Raw genomic sequence first — 18,932 nt, 5'->3', positions numbered from 1 at the left:
GTAGACCCTTCAAGGATCAATTCCCAAATTAGCATTTCAGACCGCCTGATCTTTCTACCCCTCATCTCCATTATTTGTCGTTGGTCTTCCTCTTTATTTATTTCAAATCGTCCCGCGGTGCTAAATCATTTTGCCGCGTGACGGCATTGCGCAAAACCGCTAAATAGCTTATTTTAAGGCCTCAATGAATACCGCACCATAAATAGACAAAAAATGATTGTGTTGTGATGGGAGTTGATTTATGCGCAACAACAAACCTGCGTAATCGTTTTCAAAGTGACGTCTGAGAACTCTCAAGGGTCCCCGAGGAGCTCTCGAAAGCCGCTCGCAGACTTGATTTTCGACGTGTCTGTGCGTGTGTGCGGCTAATTTACCGTTTTTACACTTGTAGCGTGTTTTTGTTTTGTTTCCTTTTAGGCCATTGTATGTTCAGCGCCGTATCGTTTTTCAGCACTTTAATAATGCGTTCTGCTATGCTTGCCATCAATGGGCGTCAATCAAAGCTGTCAAGTCCGCTCGGGAGCAAGTCCTGAATTTAAAAGCGCCGCACTGACGATAGTCTAAGGAGAGCCAGCACGCAAGCACACGCAGGGTTCTAGCTAAGAGTGGTATGCTGAAAGAAAGTTGGTGAGGCAGCAGACGGGCCAAGTTTTGACAAGTTCTCTCACACGCTCCTCTCTCTCGGCCTCACTCTTTCACCGCTGTCATCCCGTCCCGCCTCTCGAAAATGTTTCGCAGACAGCACAACATTAATATTTCCAAAAGGCTCTACGGGACACAGAAGGCTTCGTTTCAGGGACTCGGAAAACAAAAACGTCTTTGATAAACACGTATAACTGCTATGCTGGGAGTTCTGATTGTATCGCGGAGTGAGTTCAAAGTTCAGCCAGGTCAGCGAAGCGACGCCGTGTACGAACACAAACCGCAACAACTTGTAGCAATCAAAGTTTGACATTGAGACAAAAGTCTACAGTGTCCATATTTTAGTTTTTTTATTGAGACGTAACACAAGATTTATCGTAATTGGTGAACATCACGATGAGTTGTCGTCGTTGCAGCAAGGATTTATTGATTGCTTCCTCACGCATGCCATCATCTGTCTCAACCATCTGCTCTTCCTCACCCCCCCCCTCCCCTAAGCCCCTTTCATTACATCCGGTTGCAACTTAAATGCCCGTGGAAAATAAAAGCACCTAATATCCGATATTAAATGTCATGCGATATAAACTCGCTAGCCCGAAAGCCCAACGTGAAAAATGTTTAGCTTAGCTAGCAAATTTGCTCAGTTTCACCAGCAGGACATTCTTTTCACGTATTCAACAATGACTCGTTCATTGATATTCTTCGTCAAAAACCTAAAGGCAAAAATATTTTGATATATCTTAACATGAGAAACAATCATAATAATTCATTTGAAAAATCCCCTTAAGTCATCAACCAAGTCAGCGTGAAAAGATTTTGGCATTGTGATGTCATACTACCGAAATGCATCGGGAAAAACAGACTTACCCTTTGAGTTCCTGTATCGGACAAATCCTCTGCTACTTTTGTGCCTTGTCAAAATAAGTTTCACGATCGTTTGTTGATACCAAATGCATCGTTGTTCTCGGTCTCGGGATTCGGGAGCTGTTTCGATCATGTTTTCCAAGCCTCCAGTCTCATTTTATGTAATCCAGTTTTGAATAACAAGTTTCTTTTCCCCCCCTTAAATATTTTTTAAAAAGTGATGTGACTTGAAAGAAGCTAGCTCGGGACGGGTCACTGCTCCTTTCTAGTGCGTTGAAGTGTGCAAGTCAACGTGGATAGTTGCAGACTAAATATTTTTGTTGTTTTCATCTCGAGTCAAGATCTTCCGTGTCATTTTATCGTAACATCATGGGATATATTGGCGAGCCCCCAACACCAAACAAATAAGCCTCGAGTGGCTGTAAAAAATATAAGCCTGATATCAGAGCATCATATTGTCCTGTTACTAAGCGTCATAAGCTAAGCACTGTTTCTTTTATGTCTACGACGGCTTGAATAAATCCAGTGTTTGTCTCGGGAAACGTAACGTCTTTATTCATCCTGAACAAGTCGTACATTTTTGTCTTCTGAAGACTTCTCAGCCGCTGCGATAAATGCTACACTTATTTCCCGCAAAATGATCCCAACAGAGTCGGGCCGTTAATCATGCCTAGTAATGAATGGATTCTTCATTGGAAAGGAATGAATGGACGCTATCGAGAAGATTTATCATCGGAGTTGAGCTGAACAACAAACACTGTCAAGCTTTTGAGTAAGTTGTCAAGTCTATGAATTAAAACAGTGCGCCGAGATCGGCGATTGATTAGAGGCCATTTTGAAACCGGTGATGAGCTCAGTTGGCGTTTTTGGGCAAAAAAAAAAGTGTTACGTAATCTACGTGACACCAAAGAAGCTGCTTTCGTGAGTATTTTGCAAGCTACGCACTTGCCCGCCGGCAACAGTAGTTCGGATTTTTTTGAATGAGAGAAAAACGCCTTGTCCAAGAAGCACTTCTCGATCATCTTGATTTTACACCCCCCCCTTCCCAAAAAAATATCAATTAAACAGTAAAAGCGCCCTCGCCCATGCCATCCGTTTCGTTGCATTGGATAATCCGATCCCAATGATGCCATAACACGCTGTAATCAAATACAAAATGCGATTTAGCGATCAAATAAATAACCCATCCGGCTTGTTCACGTTACATCCGCTATGTGTGTCAAGCATAAATCCAAAACCTCCAAGCTGGCCAGACTCATGATTATTTCGCATCATGATGATTATTGGATGAAATGTCTCTGTCTGGCTGTCAGGCGTAAAGTAGATGGAGAAATGGGGATGGGGGTCATCCACCATGCCCACATTGGGTCACATCCTCCCCATGCTGTCGTCACGCTACGCTCAGTATTAAATCCATCAGGAAGTAGAGATGAGTGTTAATCACTGCTCATCTGACTGCACGCAGAGATTACACACTCTCGGTAAACATAGCGTGAGTATATTTTGCATCAATCCTTAATTTATCCGTACATTACTGCGAAGGACGGAATATAAGCAGCGTATGAAAGTGGTTGCTAGCTAAAACTACAGTGATGCTATTGGAACACAAACACTTGTGTGCATATATTCTTTATCCTCTGCAAAGAATGACTTTTTATCAGCCATTACTTCAATGATGTATGTTATACTACCTGGTGGCCACGGTTTGCACACCAGGAGTAGCACAATGAAGCAAAACAAAAACGGTTTTATTATTGAGCCAACTCTCAAAACATTTTTTGTCAAACTGGATATCAAAAGAATTTATCAGTGAGGTGGCATCTTTTTTTTTGTCATTAGCCTCGGTTGCTCAGTAATAAACGTAGAAACTCCACGTAGATTTTTATAGTGTTGTATTGTGGCTCACTATTGCCCCTAGAGGGCTTAGTTGGTATTGCAAGACTTTTGGAGTCTCATAAAATTGACATTTGAGCGAGCTAGTTTACTTGTGTGGTTTCGTGTCTGAGCCACAAGTGTTCATACCATACATTAACATTCTCCGAGACAGACTCCCTTTGCGTCTGTAAATACAATCAGAAAAAAAATAAAAATCTGAAAGCGTTTTCCAAGAATAGTCGGAAAAGCGCTCCGTCGGACTTCTCAGTGAGCTTGCTATTCCTGATGTTGTCTGTTTACTGCGTAATCATTTTATAGGCCCAATTATGGAAAAACGGCCTGCTGTGAGAAACATGAAAATAACCTATGGCTTCCTTCCCTTGTAACTAATGTGATGGGAGGGAAGATAGTTTTTTTTTTTTTTCTTGTTGGAAAACTTTCAAGTATTTCCAAGTGGATTAAAAAGAAGCTCGTGAGACAGTGTTCCTCCTCACGAATGAATGAATGAAAGTCAGCTCTTGATATTGAAAATTAAGCAATCATTCTCTTCGAGGATTCCGTATATATTTTCGCTGCTTCTATTTCCGTCCGGAATTTTTAAAAGAGCCGAAATTCCCCGGAGTGCATAGTGACTTTTACTGTATGTGTCAAGGGAAAGGCGTACAGTTCCCAAGGTGGTGTCCACTAAATTTTCATACAGATGCGAACGATTTACCGTTCATATGACAGCTTTATGATCTCGAAAACTTCAAGTTTACATTTTCAAATAAAACCCACTCCAGACGTTCACATTTGACGTGTTTATGTTTGACGAATGATTGTTAGGGTTGCTGTTAAAACTCGTTGGCGTCAAGGGGACTTTATAGGACTTTATATCCTTTAAATGTCGGGTATTGTTATTATATACTGTAATTACGTTCATTTTACAAGCACTAATATAGAATAAATAAATACAGCGGGTATAAAAAGTCGACACACCCCAGTTTGAATGCCAGGGTGGTGTGACATAAAAAAAAAAAACACATTTTCAGACCTAATGTGACTTTTATACGACTGAAATGACTATTCAAATATTTTTCAACATAGGAAATAAGACTGAAATCAAGTTTGCACAAGTGTGCACACTCTTGTAGCTTTGTTGTGAATTAACCAATCAAATATTAACAAATGAGAGACGGTGAGCAGGGTTGGGTAGACTTTTTAAGTGCACTATTTGTAATATTTACATATCAATTCATGGAACTTAATAAATAATAAAATAAATTATGAGGGCAATCATCAACTGACCTTTTGTGTAAGCCTTCTGCCACCTTGTGGCTCGTCGCGGCACTGCATGTATCTACTAATACACCACTACAATTGCAAAAAATCTTCCAAAGTCGTATTAATTATTGTTATATAAATATTGAAATGAAAACTTGTGCTTAATTTGGGATAGATAAAATATTTGTAATGTAACTATTAATTACTGCTGAATTTCAAACAACTTACAATGCTTAGTGTCATTACAATGTGCACTTAATATTTTATATATATATATATATATATATATATATATATATATATATATATATATATATATATATATATATATATATATATATATAATAATTTTTTTTGCTGACTAAAGCATTGCTTTTCAATTACTTTGTCAGTACGTGCATAATAATCATTTAGATTTACTGGGCTTTTTATTTTTATATCGTATGTCCAGAAGAGGGCGCAATTTCCCTTCATATGAACAAGTGGCAGCAAACGGAACAGTTTCCTTCCGATCATGGGCGGTCTCACTCAATCACAAGGTTGTAGTAAAAGTGAGTCATCTTGAAACTATCCACATGTGTGGATTATTTCCATGGACAACTCGCATGAGATCATATGACAGGATGCTTTTAGTCCAGATTATGGGGCACGATGATCTGCCCACGAGACGCTCAGACTATGGGATTAAACGGGACGCTCCTGCAGGTTCACACGCAGACAAGCACTGGGTCACGGTTGACGTGCACTTCCTGACCTCTGCGGTGCTCATCATTGGGTGGCCGCATAGTGAATGAGTTTTAAAAAAATAATTAGAGGTGGCAGTAGGCCTCGCGTCAACTCGGTTAGCATATGCTTAAAAGCAAATGAATGATCACATGTCGAAAGTCAATGTTTGCCTCCTCTGCTTAGTCACACTTCCAAAGAAAGTCAACACTTGACATGTTAAAGAGAAAGGAAAGGAGTTTTGTTGCTCTCATTTGCGTGGACTTGCTAACGGCAAATGGTGTCGGAGAGAGTCACACGCAGACTCAAAAAAAAAAGGATATACTGCTTGCTATACATGAGCTATTTTTTTTTTTTTAGAGAGCAGAAAATCACAAAACGCAGTGTCATCGCTGAAGTTTATTTGCTGCTCCGAGGCGGGTGGGGTGGGAAGAGTGGAGGTCAAGTCTGGTGCGGGGGGGGGGCATTGTGGTGTCAAAACGAGAGCGATCCGCTTCAACAAATCACCGAGCGGTGCCAACAAGGCGCCAAGACAGGAAGCCGTTTCGAATTGTCATCCTGATAGTCGTTTCCTGTGTACTGTAAACTTTGAGAACTTCATAGTAGCGTCGGATTTTTCGCTAACATCACAATGACTCTCATGTCTGGCTGGCTCCAAGAGACCAAATTTCACCCCAGCCAGTTCAGCGGGCAAGCCGAAAATCCGAATTGAGCCTCGCGATTAAGATGCTGGCAAGCGGGACTGCGTGTTCTTGAGGTTGCGTAAGCTTATTAGTCGCCGACCTGCAGAGTCAACAACGAGCCACTGTTTGTACACACAGCAACCAGGTGACACAATTGGCCTGGCGCTCGATTCGGACCTATGACATAAGCCAACCTGATTCACCTCGTCGTCCGAATTAGCAGTTAGTTAGCACAAGTTAGCAAACAAATTAAAAAATGCATAGACCTTGGATGCTTTTAGCAAAAGTTATGTTCGTACATTGAAGGCCTTTTTCCTCGACCGATAGTCGACCTTTCTGCAGAGGTCAGTGGAAGGGAAATTTTGTGCAAATCGCTCTTGCGTATACACACTTACAAAATTGCGACTGACTCACAATAGGGAGCACAATGAGTGAACTTTGGATACTCTGAGGAAATCTTTTGCGTCCACAATGGAGCCAAATTCATTCCGGTGTTTTTCCCCCTTCTCACTCAGATTGTCCCGTCCTAACTATAACCGTCATTTGTTTTTATGGCTTTATTGCTCCCGATGTCCCCTAAACCAACTTTCTGTTGTGACACTTCCGATTTGTCAGGCGAGTCCTGTTAACCATTGTTAAAGTTGGCTACCGAGCAACGTCGTAACGTTTAAGGAGTATTCTTCCATTAACGAGAAATGTTTCATGATGTTAACAGCATTTAAAAAAAGTTTTAAATAATTATGTTTTTAAAATTCCATGACCTCATTAGGATGGATTGGACAATGCTAGATTTTTTTTTGCTTTTGTGGGACTTTGGATAAAAGTCCAAAGTCTCACAAAAAAATGTCACGTCACTTTATGAGTGGCTGTTACGGTCACAGAAGGAAGGAGATGAGTGTGACGACACTGAGCAGTTTCTCTCTTGTGTTGCAGGAAGTGTCATCATGGTGCCACAGCAACACACCTTCCGAAACATTGGCCCATTTGTTCATCATTTGGAACGTACGTGACCTTCTGCATGTCCACCTCTCCGGTCGGTTATTCCTGGTGCGGGAATTGGGAACGAGGTGAGGTTAGGATCGAAGTTAAAGTGGATTCCATTTTTCCCTCTCCTCCTTCACCTTCCTTGTCCACTTCACCCCCCCCATCCCTGATGTTAGCGTGTCCACAACAACCTATCCCATTAGCCCTATTAGCCGCGTAGAAACACACAAGGTCAGGAGAATGTCAAAACGACACACAACAAAAAAATGTAGGGTGACTCATCAAGACGAGTATTGTGCCTTTTGTGTTGCACGCATAACTGCGCGGCGGAATGCCATAAAAGGCTCTTTTATTTCCAAGCCAGTGTAATCGGGGATATTTAATCCCCTCCTCTCCATTCATGTTCGGCTTATCCTCTCCATTCACAGGCAAATCTAGCTGTCAATACCCTGGGCACACAAAGAACGAGCAATTTGCACGAAGAGCCAAGCGAGGTTAAACTGGACATATTCGAACAGGCAACGTATAGTTCATAAGTATAATACAATTTAGACTCTTTAGTTTTGTACTAATTTGAAACAATCTATATTTCTTATCATAGTTATTTTAGTTATTTAACTACAACAGGTATGATCAATAAAATAATAAACCGAAATTCATAATAGTTTCTTGTTTTGGAAGGAAGATGCCTTTTGATTCATATTATTTTTTTACTCTTGAATTTCATTGATCAAAAGAATGAATCACGTAGTCGCTCAAACCAGTTGAGCTTGTTCGAAGGCCAAGCGGCGCTTTCCCCGATGGCCTTGAGCCAATAACCTTCACACGTGCCCTCGTCCATATAACGTCGTAAAATTGCGAAACTCGTCGCGATGCGTTTGAAATAGGTCAAAAGAGTCGATTCGCGCTCGTCCGTTTAAGCCTGAAGTAATCTCGTCCACGAACGGGACGCCGGGTCACATGCACGGCTAATAAGGAAGCGCTAATAAGATAACAGAAGTAAATCAGCTGAGTCATGATAAAGTCTGTCCAATGTCGCAGTCTGCCGGAATTTGTCAAATAGAGGACGTTTGAGGTGCAGGCACCTTCATGACTGGAACCCTTCGGGGAGATTGAGAGCGCCGGCCCCTTCGTTAACGCGGCATTAAAGCTGCTATTTGCGGCGCGGGCGGCTTAGCGGCTCCACGTTTTACCGTTCAAAGGCCTGACACAGCAGCTCTCGCAACCACAGCAATGCATGCCAACAAATTTGTACTGCGCACGCCGGAAATGTCCTCTCCCTTTCCAAAGAAATTTCCCGGGGGAAATTGTCGTTGCCTAATTTTCCCAACAAATTTGTACTGCGCACGCTGGAAGTGTACTCTCCCTTTTCAAAGAAATTTCGGGGGAAATTGTCGTTGCCTAATTTGCGGTACTTGTGACATACTGGCGGCAATCCAAATGTTGGCGAGAAATGAGCCGCTGCGGTGATGTCACCAAAAACGTACGTGTGTACGAGTGCGTGCGCTTGAGAAACCTGATGGCGAGCACATGGACACCGAAATGCTCAGCCTGACCACAACTCACCACAAATGTTGTCTCTTTAGGTGTTGAGTGAGTAAGACGGAAACCCAAATAGGAACCAGACACATTCTCAACTCATCGGAGAGCCAAGTTATATTTATATCCAACTGGCATTAACACCAATATCAGTAGGGGGGGGGGCGAAATCCAAATTGTTCTGCACAGTGGACATAAATAAACATCACCTTGAATTAGTCGTTTTTATTCTCCATTGCCTGCAACATCGTCTTGAATTGATCAGAAGACAAGGTGGGTGACCCACAATAGAAGAAAATACGCCAAAATATTTTTTCGTCGTTTTATTGGTCCAGCAGATGCAAAATCAAGTACAACCTACTGTCCCTGCCTGCATAGTAGGCCCCTCCTCCCTTTTTGTGTGTGCCAAAAACTACATAGAAAATAAATAGAGAATATAATAAAATTGTAACAAAAAAAAGAAACACTTCAAGTAGATTGTACTAACATGCCAACAAACGGTGAGAAGCAGTTTCTTCCTATACACGAACCCCGCTTGCTCTTTAAGTTCCGCCACATTAGTACAAAAAAAAAAATTTCATTCAAACCTTCTAACATCCGTCTCCACTTACTCATATTTACAAAGATATTATTAACAGCACGCTTTGTTATCAGAAAAATAGAGGTGCTTCTATTCGTGCGGCGGACAAAGACAGTAACGAAAATAACGTTTGCCCCGAGAGTGACAAGACCCTGTTTGAGTCGGCGTGTTCGCCAAATCATTCAACGTGCGACGATATGAAATGTGGAAAACGGAACCGGGCGAAGCAACAAGCGCTACCAGGCACTCTACGGCAAGAACGACCTCCGTTAAAAATCAAGCGGCTTGTGTTGAAGCACATTGAAGAATAAACAAAAAATCTCGAAATGTGTACCAAGTGTGCAAAATCATTCAACAATTTGGCTCCGCCTTGACACCCACATAAAAAAAAAAAAATATTCCAGTGTAAAATAAATACAATTCAGTCTCCAGTGTGACTGACTTTTAAATCCCCCCGTAGGAAAATCGTGAAGGTAGGCATGAAAATGTTTTGCTTCTTTGGATAAGGAAAAAAAATTAAATAAAAATCAATCCCCTCTTTTTTTTTTTTTTGGAAGATTTAAAATATACCAATGTGAGAGAGAGGAGGAAAAAAATGATGTCATCTTTTCCATGTAAAAAGGCTTTTTGTAGAATAACTTTCATTGTGTCAAGACATTGAGTGAAAGGTCGCCGCATCGATGCTTCATTGTGACCGGGCAGGACGTCAGGAGTGTCTCCTCAGGTTCTGCAAACACAAAATGTGCCGAGCCATTAAAACTCAACTCCACCCGTTTTTGCAATGTTTGGTATGCGCTTAGCGGTCTACTAATGTAGTCTAATGTCTACAAACTACCGGTTCTGTCACCTGCAGGTATTTTTAGATAATCGTCGCGTGCCTTAGCACTTTGTCATAAAAACGATGGAATGATTCTCAACAGCTAGCATCATTAGCAGCCGCTAGGAATCAACAGCAACGCTAACTGCTGGTTTGTTTACCGTTGAAAGACGAAGAGCGAGACCACTCCCAGATAATGGAGGACGGTTCGTCTTTTTTTTTTTTTTTAAACACAAAATAAACCAGACATGGATGAGTCAGTCTGACTCACATGAGAACTTTCACTTCTATAAAGCGGCTTTCATTTTCATCTATTGAAAGTAATAGCATAGCAAATATAGCAATGTTACACTGAATAATTTTTTTTTTTTCCCTCAGTCACACTTAGCTGCTCTACGAATACTCACAGGCAAACTTTGCCCAGCCAGTGCTGGAGAAGCAGGAGAAGGCAGCACAGGAAGATTTGACGTTAAAAAAAAATGATGGGTGACCCACGACTGATTTGTTTATGCTAGGACTCACCTGGCCGGCCAGTGTTAGCGGGAGGTGCGACGGGCTGCAGAGTGCCAACGAAGCCACCGAACGAGGGAGCTCCTGGATGGGAGCTTCATCCAGGTTGTCGATGCGAGGTTTTTTGATGTTGGTCTCGGGGGTGGTCAAAGGAGTCACGCTGTTCCTCCGGATCAAACTGCTCGGACCTCTCCTCACCTCCTGTGCAGAATTCGACTTAATATCCAACGGTACAGATAAACAGTACCCGTGTGAGGAGGTCTTACCTCAGGTCGGTCTCTGTGAGTATTCACCGCCTCCACGTTCAAAGAGATGGACTCGATTTTGCAACCGTAGGCCACAGGGGTGAGCTTCAGTACAGTATGAAGGGGACACTTCAGGTAGGGCATCTCATCTGCAATATTTAAAAAAATATAGATTGGTGATTTGTGGTTACATGAGCATATTGATGAGTGTCTTCACCTGCGCTTTTATCCAGGAAGTAGGCCAGGAGGCAACGCATGACAGCCTGGTGGCAGATGACCAGCACATTCTCCTGACGCTCCAGCTCCATAATGACCGGCTCCACCCTCTGGACCAAGTCCTGGTAGGACTAGAGTCAACAAAATGGTAAGTGAACGTCATCTCAAGTTAAGCACGAGGAGTACCACAAGGGTCAATTTCGGAACCTCGTTTATTTCTACTGCAGTTGTAATATTTCCAGTATTTTGACTAATGCGGGTTTTGATTATGCTAAAAAAAAGTCGGGATTACTATATCGCTATTTAGTTTGTATAGAACTCTGTAGAAGCCTACCTCGCCAGCGGGGTAGCGGTAGTAGTATTTATCTTCATCCCTCAAGGCGAACTCCTCGGGAAACTTCTCTTTAATCTCATCATATGTCATCTCCTCACATAATCCCTAAAGAAAAAAAAAAAGTCGGTAAATGTTGAATATTTATGCAGGGAGAAAAAAAAATGTTGCGTCCCAGAGTGACACCCACTGCGTCAATTTCATTGAGGGCCTTCCACTGCTCGTACGGGACCCCAAGGTGCTCGGCTGTCTGGATGCTGCTGCACAACTGGCTGGTCCAGACCTTCAGATCCTTCATCTGCTGCTCCTCTACGAATCCAGCCAAGGCGCTGGAAAACTACAAGGGAGAGCGCAGAAAAAAATTACTGCCTGATTCCTCCAAACGTGGCACTGGAGCTTCGGAATATCCCCTACCTGCTTGCCCCTCGGCGAGAGGCCAGCGTCACCCCCGAGCCGCCCCTCCAGGTTGTCTGTGCTCTCTCCGTGTCGACACAGGTAGATGGTGCGTGGCTGGACGTGGATGTTCATCAGGTAGTAGACGATCTTGCTCTGGGTGTGATCCTGGATGCGGTTGACCAGGAAGCGGCGGCCCACGTCTATCACCTTGATGAAGGAAAGGTCCCTGCAGGTCGAGAACCCGATTAACAACGGAACCGAAAACAAAGTATGTAAATCGAGAGCCCGTCTTTTTGAAAATGAGTTTCTTACCTGTCGTGCTGATCAGGGTCCAGAGGCTGGTAGCTGGCTTTGTAACATTCAATCCTCCTTTGGAAATCCAACACGGCGTCCGTCTTGTTGCAGTCTTTGTAATCTGGGCAGGAAACCTTCACTTCCTGGAAGAAGGTCAGATTTATTTGTCACGATCAAAATGCAAATTTCAGCTGTGGTCAGTTACGTTTATCGTGAACTCACCATGATATTCGACGCAATGACGCCCGGGTCGTCGCAGACGGACTCGATGAAAAAGATCTGGACAGAAAAAGGGGTAAATGAAGAGACACCAGACCCCCCCCAATCTATCCGGTCGCCATGGTAACCACATACCCTGTAGCTATTCTCCAGGCCAAACTGGAGGATGAGCTTCCGCCTATCCCTCGTGGTGTTGGTTGCGTCAAAGACCTGCCGTAGACGTGCCGTCTTAGTTTGTGTCTGGGTTCTCTGGGACCGCTGATGCATCATGGGAAACTTACCGCGACTTGGCCTCCCTCGTCTTGCAAGTAGGACTTGACGTCCCTCAAGGCTGCTAAGGCACATTGTCTGAAAAGCCAAGAGGTTTTTTTAGTTTTTTTTTAATCGCAAACACTGTATGTTGTATTTCCCGTAGGCGCATCCACTTACTCCCTGATCTTGACAGCGCACTCGTTATCCGACTTAAAGAAATCGTAGGAGCTGTAGTTTTTCACCGCTTCCCTGCGGTACTCCCCCACGTTGAAGACTGCGGGCGGTAAACGTCGTGATGAGAACACGCTTTGTCGGCGGGCGCCCCAGCGTGCCTACCTTTGGTGGGCATGCCGATCCAGTTGAGGTAGCGCGTGAGTTTCCTGGACATGTACGTCTTGCCCCGAGCCGGCAGGCCCACCATCACGATGACGGTCGGGGGGTTGGCGATGTGGGGGACGCCGCCCGCTGTGGGGGACAACAGTTTACGTTACACGGATGACCCAATTTTCCGAACAAGCTACTATGTCACCTCTGTTAGCATGTTCTGCAGCTTACTAAGCATTTCTTAAGTGCCTCTGTTACCGCACCGCAATAAACACAGGCAGTGCCAATTTACTAATCTTGTTTCCATAACACAAGAACCACATGAAGGGGAAGAAGGGATTAAGGCCGGTAATTGACATTCAGACTCTGCCAGCAGGTCTGGCCCAGCTCTGACACTCAACAGTTGGAAGCACATACTTGTGGGCAAAAAATATCATGCCATCATCTGATTTAGACTTGAGTCATTGTTTTGCAAAAATAGCCATTGGAGGCTTTGGAAGACTGGTTAAATATAAGCAACACTGACTTTACTTTTGTAAACTAGTTTGAGTTTTGGAAGCTGCTAAAAATGTTAATACGCTTGAGAAAGAAAAAAAAAACAATATTTCACTTGCTCAGTTTGAAAAAATGCAAACGTGGGTTTAAATCATCAGTATCGCGCCATATACACGTGTTGCCCACCGACCAATGAAAGGCCGAGGTTTTTTTTTGCAGCATCCCACTCCGGGTTGCGACGCAATGCGGTTACCATGGCGACTTGTGTCTCGTCACGCACGAGTCGAGGCGTGCCGTGCATGCCGTTGTAGGACAAGTGCACCCGGCACCCACGTTCATAACCAGCAACCCATAATTGTAGAGATTTTTTTTATGTATTTCTTCAATAATCATATTAGTAGACAGAAATATCATGTATAAAGATAAAAATTGGGGAGGCGGCGTCGCACATCAAAGAGGTCATAGTAATATCAAATCCTATTCCTTCTATATTAGATGTTTCATCTCAATAATGTACTTTACCTCTACGGGGTGCCGGTTTATCATCCTTGGTAGGAACCCAGATCTTTTGGCTCCTGTTCTGGGTCAGCTCTCTGGGCATTCCTTGAAGACTTGGAAAAGCTGCACACAATAAGTGGGAAGCACGGCGATTCTAACACAACCCCCAAAAAAATAATAAAACAAAATAAAATTATGCGTTGTAAGTTTTGCCTGAGCAAGAAAAACGATCCGATAGTGACGGTCGAGGACGCTTGGAGCGTTGAGTCGAGCTAATCTGCCGGTCTGCGGTGGAGATCCGCTATTTAAGCCTGCCTGGTGGAGAGGCAACGTGACTGGGATGACGACACAAACGTCGGCGTCATGAGCGATGGGGGCAGTAGCACCACCTTGCGGTCATTATGGTCATTACGACGAAAACACTAGTGACTCAAAAATATTTTGGGACAAGCCGAAAGTCGCAACAACGGTAGTTTACGATAAATCTCACGAGTCACTTAATAGTATACCAGTAGGAATGTAAATAATAATAATGAGTAAAATTGCTTGAGCTATAATTATCTGTCAAGGAATGTTTGGTGAGCTTGTAAAGCTTGAGCGAGTTACTCATTTTAAAACTAGTAAAAATGTTAGCACATTTATTATTATGTAATTATGTCCTGCTCTATTTATAGTTGTTTTCCCACACCTTGGACTTCCCAAGTGAAACGTGCAGCTTGTCACTCGTCTACTTCTCGGGCTTGCACCATTTAGTCATCGTGGATGTAGTTACACATATTACACATACCAGTTCTGTACAACCCTTAGGACGCAAAATCTTCCATGGCGTAAACATGTTTTTATTATTACAAATTAAGGACATGAGATGTTCATGAGATGTTCACTGGCAGATTAAATGTTTTTGTTTTCTGGAGGTAAAACAAATGAAAAGTTCATTGCGTCATTCGTGGCTACACAAAAAAACATTAATGACGTGAGCTAAGTTTGTTTGGCTAATGTGTTTGTCTTTTCAGGAAAGGAGCTTCGATGTGTACTGCACAGGAAGTGCTGGTTAACTTCTCACTCAAGGTTTGTCATTTTGTTTACATTGAAAGAGCCAAATGAATAAAAGAGTGAAACAGCCCTCACGGGTGACTCTTCGTTTCACCATCCAATTTGTTTCTGAATGATGAAATCTGCTCCTGACTGACGTCTTGCCAGACAAAAGCCCCCGAGAGGAGCGCTTATATAAGTTGTGAATGAGGCTGAGGCTCTGTCCCATAATGGACTTGGGGCGAAGTTAAAATTCTCTGCCCCCTGGAGACACCACTGTGAGACAAAATTGCGGCAGGGAAAGTAGGTTCTCCTAAAAAATGTCTTCTCAAGAACGAAACTAATTTTAGTCCTTTATTATTTCGAGACAAAAGGTATTTTCCATCTCAGAACTATGACCAAAAAAAAAAATTGACACAAATCATACAACAATTGAGAAAAATAGAAAACAGGTGTATGTACATGACAGGAGACGACAACCTGGTGACTACTCGCCCAGGTTAAAAACCCGAAATTTGTCTTGATCGTAGAAGCAGGCCTTGACGACCCGCCCGCCGAAATAACGTCCGTTCAGATCCACCACAGCTGCGGAAGACAGAAGGCAACAGTCAAACCGTGTCAAGGTAAATAAATCTAAATACACCGAAAGAATGGCAACAAAAAGTGGTTCAATACAGATGAGGTTCAGATTATCCTTATACCGCATCATTTAAAAAAAAAAAAAAATTCCGTATGTCCTGCTTTGCCCGTATTGTGATGTAAGCCCAATTCCGCTGGGAGACTGGACTAGGTTGCTGGGCCACATCTGATATAACACCACAGGGAGCCCCGTCACACCTTTGTTTCCAATCTGGGCCAACCCAATTAGAAAGCAACACACTTTCACCCCCACTATAATTGAGACGTTATACAATCGTAGTAGCCGAGATGACGAAATGCCATACAAACCTTTAATGGCCGACTCCACTCTTTCAAACTCCAGAAATATTCGGACCGCTTCGTCATCGGGCACTTCGGCGATCTGTGGGAAAAAAAGTGTGTTTAGGCTGAGTTGAACCAACGACGGTCCCTCTTCAACCTTTTGCCGCTCACCTCGAAGATGACGCATTTAATGACTTTGCCGTATTTCTCGCACTCTTCTTTGGTCTCGCCCTCCAAGTCTTCGTCCACCTCTCCTCGGCCCACCATGTTCTAAAAACAGGGGGCCCAAAGGTTTAGCAAAACCCAACGGCTCACCAAACGAGTCCTTCACGATTTTCAGGGACATTTCGTAACAGTTTAATATGACAGGCGTACCCTCAGTAGGACCACCTTGGTAGGATTTTTGAGAATCTCTGTTAACGGGTTTGCATCAGCCTTCTTGGAATCCACTAGAATGGAAAAAAAACATTTATCAACTCCTGCATGGAGCAAGAGAAAGGCTGATAACAAAACAAAAAAAACTTTGTATTGTATCAAATTGTATTGTTCAAGTGTGGGCGTGTAACTTGGTACAACTGTAATTTCATCTGGAGAACTTTCTATGGAGTTCGTGTGATATCAGTTTTTTCTCCCGTCATGTTTTGTAATACTTTTTTTTTTTTCCTCCTCTCCAAGAACATTACACAAAAGCAACAGTGCATGTGCGGATCACCTTACACCTGAATATATCGTATTAATAAAAGAAATAAGCAGCTGTGACCTGAGCCCCAAAACGAAGAACAGAACGGCAACTGGGTGGTCCCACCTGCTCCTCCGGGAGTCTCGGGAGCAACTGGCGCTGGAGCCCCTGCTGCTCGGGCGACACCACAAAGTAGAAGCATTCAGAAGATGTTCAAACTCAAACGTATCAGTGCATCAAAATCCTTCTTACGTTTTTCCGCCAAGTCCCCGATGATAATCTTGCCACCTCTTTTGCTCGTCTTTTCCACAGACAACGCCGTGCTCAGCCCCTGCTCGTGCTTGCCCAGGCCTTGGCCCTCCTTGAAGCCGTACTTCTGCATGATTTTGTGAGCCACAGTACCCCTGCAGGAACAGGTACATTCAGTGAGACATGTATGTCGCGTACCAATGCAGTAAAAGAATTTGTCGGACTCACCCCATGTTGGCCAGGAAGGAACTGGTTGGTCCGGGTGGGGACCGCGGCCGCTCCGAGTCCTCGTACATGGGCGGAGGGATGGCGGCCTTTGAGCCTCTGCTTGGACGACCTTCGTCCTCGTATGGGTATGCCGAAGAACCTTGTAAATAAGGGAAATGCAACTTAAATGATGGAGGGGGGCCACAATTTTTCACCCCTGCTACTAACATTTTTTTAATGAATCAAGGAGCCACTCAGAGTGTGGTCCTGCCATCCCTGAATAAATTTAAGGAGGTAGATGAAGCTGATAGTGCGTTAATGCTGACAATGCCTCCCTCTGCTGGACAAACAGTGCTATTACAACACAGGGTCAGATTTCCTTGTCAATGTTCAAGCTGTTGCAACTGACCACCAAATGATGTCTTAATGATTTTTTTTTTTTTTTTTACGATAGACCACAGGGGATGTCACACTCACCATCTCTGTCCACAAGTGATGAAGGCGGAGCAATGGCAGCACCACCCATACCTGAGGAACCGGACACACACAAAAACAAACAGTAAGTCTACTTTATTCCTAAACAAAAAAGTTTTTTTTTTTAAATGTCCAAGTTGTATGCATGAGGTAATACAAGCAAAACACGCGCTCACTTCGTTTTCGCCGCTCCTTCTCATAATCTTCGTCTTCGTCAGAGTCCTCCTCTGCTGCTGGGAATCTCGAGAAGCCGCTTGGGGCTCCTCCTTCATGTCTGTCTTTCCTTTTCCTAGTGGGATAAATAAAATAGTGTGACTAAACCACCCCAAAAAATCTTGTACTATCTTTAGCCTACTTTTCTCTGTCCTCAATCTCCTTCTGGCGTTCCTGCTCCCTCTGCCGCTGCCTATCCTCCCTGTGCCGCTTCAACACCTTCTCATAGTCGTTGGGAAACATGGGGTCGTACTCGTCGGCAAGCGGGATCAGCACATCTCCAGAGGAGAACCCAGCGGGGGCGGTCTCCTGTAATGTTTACCGTAGCTTCAATGGGGATCTTTACCATTTAAGTCAAAGGTGATCGGACCTTGACTGCAGCAGCGACAATCGGAGGAGTGTCTGGGATTTGTCTTTCTTCAACGGTGGGGCCGCCTCGCTTTAGATCGATGACAGGAGCCATAACAGTAGTTTGCTTCGTCCGATGGGACTGCACACACACGGGAAAAAAAATGTCCAACGCGTTGATAAATAAATACCAGTGATACCTGGGCTTTAGTTTAAACCACACCAATTGCTTGTCCGTACCTTAGCTTGGGTCAGAGTTGCCTTCTTCACCTTCAGCTGGGACTGCAGCAGCTTGAAGTTTTTGGACCATCCTTCGGTCTTGGTGTCACTTGCACCCACGCCGAGGTCATCATACAGCGACATTGCTGTTACCTGAGCGAGATGGTCGCCAGGAACGAACAGGTCAGGTTTGTAGAACAGAGCGGCCACGAAAAATAGCTAATGTTAGCTAAATACAGTTCGTTACAGTGGCCTTTCCCTACCGCGTAGTAATTCTGTCGAAATACAGTTTCGTAACGAATGTTAAACCTACCGTTTTGGAGTTAATTTGCTATGAATTGAATGAAATGATTTCTTTTAGATGCACATTGAACAAAAAGGCATGTTCTTGCAAGACGGAAGCAAAAACCGAGCGCGTCAGTCAACAACACTCCGTGACATCTTTTTTTCCTTTACTTGTCGCGCCACCTAGCGGCCGGATGACCCCAGTTGAGCCACAACGTTGCTTGATGATATCGACATTTTGAAAAAATTATAACACTTTTTATTTATTTTATACAAGGCTTGTCGTGTTTGCATGTGTTTTTGTAGAAACCGGAAACTACGGCAGATGATTTTTTTTGGGACTACAAACATGGCGGACCACACAATCAGCTGATGTCAGAATATAGGCGGCTCCGCACTGTCGTTGGTGACTAAAAGTGAAAGTTAATACGAGCATGGATACTCCGCAGCCAAACTCGCTCGTGAATTCTTTCGGATGGCTTTGGGATTTGGACTTTTGCTTGTAGTTTGTGTCGTGGCGTGCGTCCTGGACAAAGCGCGCTGCTCCAACAGCGG

General features: G+C 43.6%; 3 protein-coding genes across 6 annotated transcripts in view; 1 reads left to right on the top strand and 2 right to left on the bottom strand.

Moving 5' to 3' along the window:
- The window catches only part of LOC148379290 (uncharacterized), a 28,869-nt gene extending 20,031 nt beyond the window's left edge, over window positions 1-8,838 (top strand). The window contains exons 5-6 of one of the 2 annotated variants that reach the window (XM_088366378.1): window positions 6,984-7,117; window positions 8,621-8,838. In XM_088366378.1, coding sequence (XP_088222504.1) covers window positions 6,984-7,117; window positions 8,621-8,631 — 145 coding nt within the window. In that variant the 3' untranslated portion in view covers window positions 8,632-8,838. Of the gene's footprint in view, window positions 1-6,983; window positions 7,118-7,462; window positions 7,670-8,620 lie in introns of those variants that run through there. The other variant, XM_088366377.1, reaches the window with a different exon arrangement.
- A 43-nt stretch (window positions 8,839-8,881) lies between these two features.
- On the bottom strand, window positions 8,882-14,074 carry pfkfb3 (6-phosphofructo-2-kinase/fructose-2,6-biphosphatase 3). Of its 2 annotated transcripts, XM_088366351.1 has the most exons (16): window positions 13,775-14,073; window positions 12,770-12,898; window positions 12,611-12,707; window positions 12,463-12,529; window positions 12,317-12,391; window positions 12,185-12,241; window positions 11,981-12,105; window positions 11,687-11,894; window positions 11,463-11,609; window positions 11,276-11,380; window positions 10,943-11,072; window positions 10,747-10,874; window positions 10,493-10,681; window positions 10,378-10,400; window positions 10,132-10,182; window positions 8,882-9,880 (listed from the first exon to the last, which is right to left on the bottom strand). In XM_088366351.1, the coding sequence occupies exons 1-16, from the start codon at window positions 13,851-13,853 to the stop codon at window positions 9,874-9,876; spliced, it is 1,617 nt and encodes a 538-aa protein (XP_088222477.1). In that variant the 5' UTR covers window positions 13,854-14,073; the 3' UTR covers window positions 8,882-9,873. The 2 variants fall into 2 exon arrangements, 1 of the variants encoding a protein (XP_088222477.1); XR_015855291.1 differs by lacking the exons at window positions 10,132-10,182; window positions 10,378-10,400 and having other exon boundaries at window positions 10,493-10,874; window positions 13,775-14,074.
- Window positions 14,075-15,118: 1,044 nt separating this feature from the next.
- Window positions 15,119-18,560, bottom strand: rbm17 (RNA binding motif protein 17). Of its 2 annotated transcripts, none has more exons than XM_088366354.1 (13): window positions 18,406-18,560; window positions 18,114-18,245; window positions 17,896-18,015; window positions 17,668-17,834; window positions 17,489-17,601; window positions 17,316-17,366; window positions 16,860-16,998; window positions 16,635-16,786; window positions 16,464-16,553; window positions 16,079-16,152; window positions 15,875-15,973; window positions 15,731-15,803; window positions 15,119-15,367 (listed from the first exon to the last, which is right to left on the bottom strand). In XM_088366354.1, exons 2-13 carry the CDS (start codon window positions 18,234-18,236, stop codon window positions 15,270-15,272), a joined length of 1,299 nt encoding a protein of 432 aa, XP_088222480.1. In that variant the 5' UTR covers window positions 18,237-18,245; window positions 18,406-18,560; the 3' UTR covers window positions 15,119-15,269. The 2 variants fall into 2 exon arrangements, with proteins under 2 accessions (XP_088222480.1, XP_088222481.1); XM_088366355.1 differs by having other exon boundaries at window positions 16,509-16,553.
- Window positions 18,561-18,932: the final 372 nt, after the last annotated feature.

This window comes from Syngnathus floridae, chromosome 22 (assembly GCF_059516105.1).
Source record: "Syngnathus floridae isolate MCC-2025c chromosome 22, RoL_Sflo_1.0, whole genome shotgun sequence".
NCBI lineage: Eukaryota > Metazoa > Chordata > Actinopteri > Syngnathiformes > Syngnathidae > Syngnathus > Syngnathus floridae.
Note: the sequence above shows the minus strand (reverse complement) of the source record. Positions and strands in the feature narration are given on the sequence as shown.